At 40.7% G+C, this 4,189-nt stretch overlaps 1 protein-coding gene across 1 annotated transcript; it reads left to right on the forward strand.

Annotated features, from left to right (window-relative positions):
- Positions 1–2,654: 2,654 nt before the first annotated feature.
- On the forward strand, positions 2,655–3,926 carry LOC124278428 (uncharacterized protein DDB_G0290685-like). The gene has a single exon (XM_046714135.1). The coding sequence runs from the start codon at positions 2,655–2,657 to the stop codon at positions 3,924–3,926; it is 1,272 nt and encodes a 423-aa protein (XP_046570091.1).
- Positions 3,927–4,189: the final 263 nt, after the last annotated feature.

Raw genomic sequence — 4,189 nt, forward strand, 5'->3', positions numbered from 1 at the left:
GAAAGAATTGACTCATGTACTTTTAAAAGTTTTCTTTGATTGCAAAAATATTTTGCCCTTGAATTAATTTAGGTTTCCTTCACATTCATAACTATTCTTCAGAAAACCTTTTCAACAATGTCTTGTCAGACACCCCATGTTGATGTAGCTGGTGTTTCAGTGTTGGGCGTGGCACACGCCAAGTTACGATCTCAAGATGGGTTGCTGAGTGCGGTCACCTACTTGTGACCTGTGGCTTTGCATAGGACGACGAACTCTGCGCAACATGAAATATTAGAATATGTTTTTGATTAATCCAAGTCATTTTTCAGAAAACATATCATCATCTGTCTTTGTAATTTTGCAAAAGAAATATACTAAATTGTTATAGTCCTACATATAATGTACTGAAGAACTCGCGAGAATTGTCCAATTGGCATGGAAATTAGTGGCTTACTTTTCGAACCGATCCATCAGTATATTTACCAATGTTTTTAAAAAAAATGTCAATATATATGGCCTAAAATAATGCGCACTCGGCGCTCTTAGCTTCCGGCAAACTCGTGAAGCTTTGATGTGGATTCCGTTCACTGATCGTTCTGCTTCGCTGACTGTGACAGATAACTGGCCCTAATCTAACGAGAGAAGCGTTAACGGCTTTGCGAGGGATTACGTTTCTCTATGCTGTGGATTAATTGGTAGTTTTAACTTCGAAGGCATATCTATCATGCAGTTTGTAAAAACTCAGTTATATATTTTTTCATATTACCGGAGACTGTTTGGAATATGTTTGGTAAGTTATGTCAGCTGCTATCACAGTTGGGCGTCTCACTTTCAGGTGAGATCGTGGCGACGGTAGTGACAGCTTCACGCGAAAGGCGAAAAGTTTAACCACGACAGGAAATTAAGCCCCCGGTACAAGCAGTAGGTCATTCCAAGATTTTGTGGGTCATGATCCCTGCCTACCGTGAAAATTCTCATATCCGGTGTTTTCTGCAGTGCACTGTATAGGTACTGAGGAAAATTCATAGCAAACACAAGAATATGTTTTAACAAGAATACGTTTTGACAAGTTTGTTTACATCTTATAACGCTAAAAAATAAATAAAGTACAAATGCAATTAGAAAGCTATTTTATGATAGCTACATATGGTACACCAAAATGTGCAAGCAAATAAAAGTTCAGTCGTTTTGTAAGTGTAATATTTACCGTTAAACTCTATGAAATATAATACAATGACTTTTACCTGAATACTTAAGTAAGTGATAAATTGGATATGGTAATTGTTCGACCATTATTTTTCCTTGAGGGTAGGGGAGGACACTGGGGAGGGTTAAAGTTAGCTTTTATTAATTTGATTGTGAAACAGTATGGTCAATTCTAGCCCAACATTGATGAAACCAACTTATTGTTTGTTTATTATGTATTATGTAACTCGTGTGTATATAATATTTCCCTTTTCACACGCTAGAAAATACTTTCATAATTTGTAACCTAATAAACAAACATTTACTTCATTAAATAGAGAGTTAGAGATCGATGGCTTAGTTTCTCACACTGACGACAATACAGAACTTTGTTTGCTCACTTGTTTGACGTCAATACTGTGATGTAAACAGCATTATTGTCGAAATGCAATCTCCACCTTCGGCTTCAGTGGCTTGACATGTCGTTATTGTTATGTAAATATGAACTCAAGCACCTGCTGAGTGTTAATATTGGACATGTAGTGCCATGTGTGCGAGCATAGACACGTATTACATTCAGCAATTATTGGTCAGAAATGATAAAGGAATTAACCTTTATGGTATAAACTGTCCATGTACACTTGATATATAGCGTGTGAAGACTTTCTCAGGCTGCCATCCGTCCGGCAAGACCAAAACAAAGAGCAATGTTTACTATAGCATTCATGTACAAATATGGACTTTGTGAAATATTTACGTGATAATACCTCTGACGTAAGCAATTATATATATATAGGCATTTATAGATCGTACTCATGACGAAAAGCAGTTATTGTTGGTTAGTTATGAATTATATATATGTTGTCGTGGGTTCGAGAGATTTGTGAAACAACAACACTCCTTTGGGAATGGTCATGATAGAGAGATTGTATCACTATCGTGATTTCTCCGAGGGAGTTTCATGGTAATTGCTTCTGGAAGGAGAACGCTTTCTAATGCCACCCACTGGAGTCTCGCCCCCCCCTGTGATTGGTAATACTAGAGGTGGAGTTGAAGGAGCGACCGTACACACTCTAGTTATACCAGAAGCAGTAGATTAAATGCTTTTGGGGACAGTACACTTCTCTGTATGGTGTTGATAATAGCTCTAATAGTAGTAGCGATGGTAGAGGGACAGTGGTAGTTTCATTGCTGGTGGGAGTAGGGGTAGTAGCAGCGATGTGGCAGAGGGATAGCGATACTAGTAACAAAGGTGGCAGCAGCGATGGTTGGAGTAACGATGCAGGTAGAGATGGTGGTAGTAGTAACAATAATGGAAGCAGCGATGGTTGGAGTAACGATGCAGGTAGAGATGGTGGTAGTAGTAACAATAATGGAAGCAGCGATGGTGGGAGTAACGATGAAGGTAGAGATGGTGGTAGTAGTAACAATAATGGAAGCAGCGATGGTGGGAGTAAAAGGTAGAGATGGTGGTAGTAGTAACAATAATGGAAGCAGCGATGGTGGGAGTAGATGATAACGATGAAGGTAGAGATGGTGGTAGTAGTAACAATAATGGAAGCAGCGATGGTGAGAGTAACGATGAAGGTAGAGATGGTGGTAGTAGTAACAATAATGGAAGCAGGGATGGTGAGAGTAACGATGAAGGTAGAGATGGTGGTAGTAGTAACAATAATGGAAGCAGCGATGGTGGGAGTAACGATGAAGGTAGAGATGGTGGTAGTAGTAACAATAATGGAAGCAGCGATGGTGGGAGTAACGATGAAGGTAGAGATGGTGGTAGTAGTAACAATAATGGAAGCAGCGATGGTGGGAGTAACGATGCAGGTAGAGATGGTGGTAGTAGTAACAATAATGGAAGCAGCGATGGTGGGAGTAACGATGCAGGTAGAGATGGTGGTAGTAGTAACAATAATGGAAGCAGCGATGGTGGGAGTAACGATGAAGGTAGAGATGGTGGTAGTAGTAACAATAATGGAAGCAGCGATGGTGGGAGTAACGATGCAGGTAGAGATGGTGGTAGTAGTAACAATAATGGAAGCAGCGATGGTGGGAGTAACGATGAAGGTAGAGATGGTGGTAGTAGTAACAATAATGGAAGCAGCGATGGTGGGAGTAACGATGAAGGTAGAGATGGTGGTAGTAGTAACAATAATGGAAGCAGCGATGGTGGGAGTAACGATGCAGGTAGAGATGGTGGTAGTAGTAACAATAATGGAAGCAGCGATGGTGGGAGTAACGATGAAGGTAGAGATGGTGGTAGTAGTAACAATAATGGAAGCAGCGATGGTGAGAGTAACGATGAAGGTAGAGATGGTGGTAGTAGTAACAATAATGGAAGCAGCGATGGTGGGAGTAACGATGAAGGTAGAGATGGTGGTAGTAGTAACAATAATGGAAGCAGCGATGGTGGGAGTAACGATGCAGGTAGAGATGGTGGTAGTAGTAACAATAATGGAAGCAGCGATGGTGGGAGTAACGATGAAGGTAGAGATGGTGGTAGTAGTAACAATAATGGAAGCAGCGATGGTGGGAGTAACGATGAAGGTAGAGATGGTGGTAGTAGTAACAATAATGGAAGCAGCGATGGTGGGAGTAACGATGCAGGTAGAGATGGTGGTAGTAGTAACAATAATGGAAGCAGGGATGGTGAGAGTAACGATGCAGGTAGAGATGGTGGTAGTAGTAACAATAATGGAAGCAGGGATGGTGGGAGTAACGATGAAGGTAGAGATGGTGGTAGTAGTAACAATAATTGAAGCAGGGATGGTAGTGATTGTAGTAGCTATGGTCTACGATAGGAGGCTGACAGGACGAACCCTGGTATCAGTAGATGTTGAAGTTGTAGTACTAGTAACAGACGTGTAAAGAAAAGGAGCCGAGTTGTAGTTGTCAGACATCCACGGACGAGCGAAAGGAACAATACGAAATACGAGGAATGCTATCGTGCACATTAATTTGGGATTACAATTTCTTATTAAGTTACAATTTCGGTCTAGGATTCGAACCCTCACATATCACT

The sequence above is a fragment of the Haliotis rubra genome, unplaced genomic scaffold (genome assembly GCF_003918875.1).
Source record: "Haliotis rubra isolate DU_JTF1 unplaced genomic scaffold, ASM391887v1 Scf237, whole genome shotgun sequence".
Taxonomy (NCBI): domain Eukaryota; kingdom Metazoa; phylum Mollusca; class Gastropoda; order Lepetellida; family Haliotidae; genus Haliotis; species Haliotis rubra.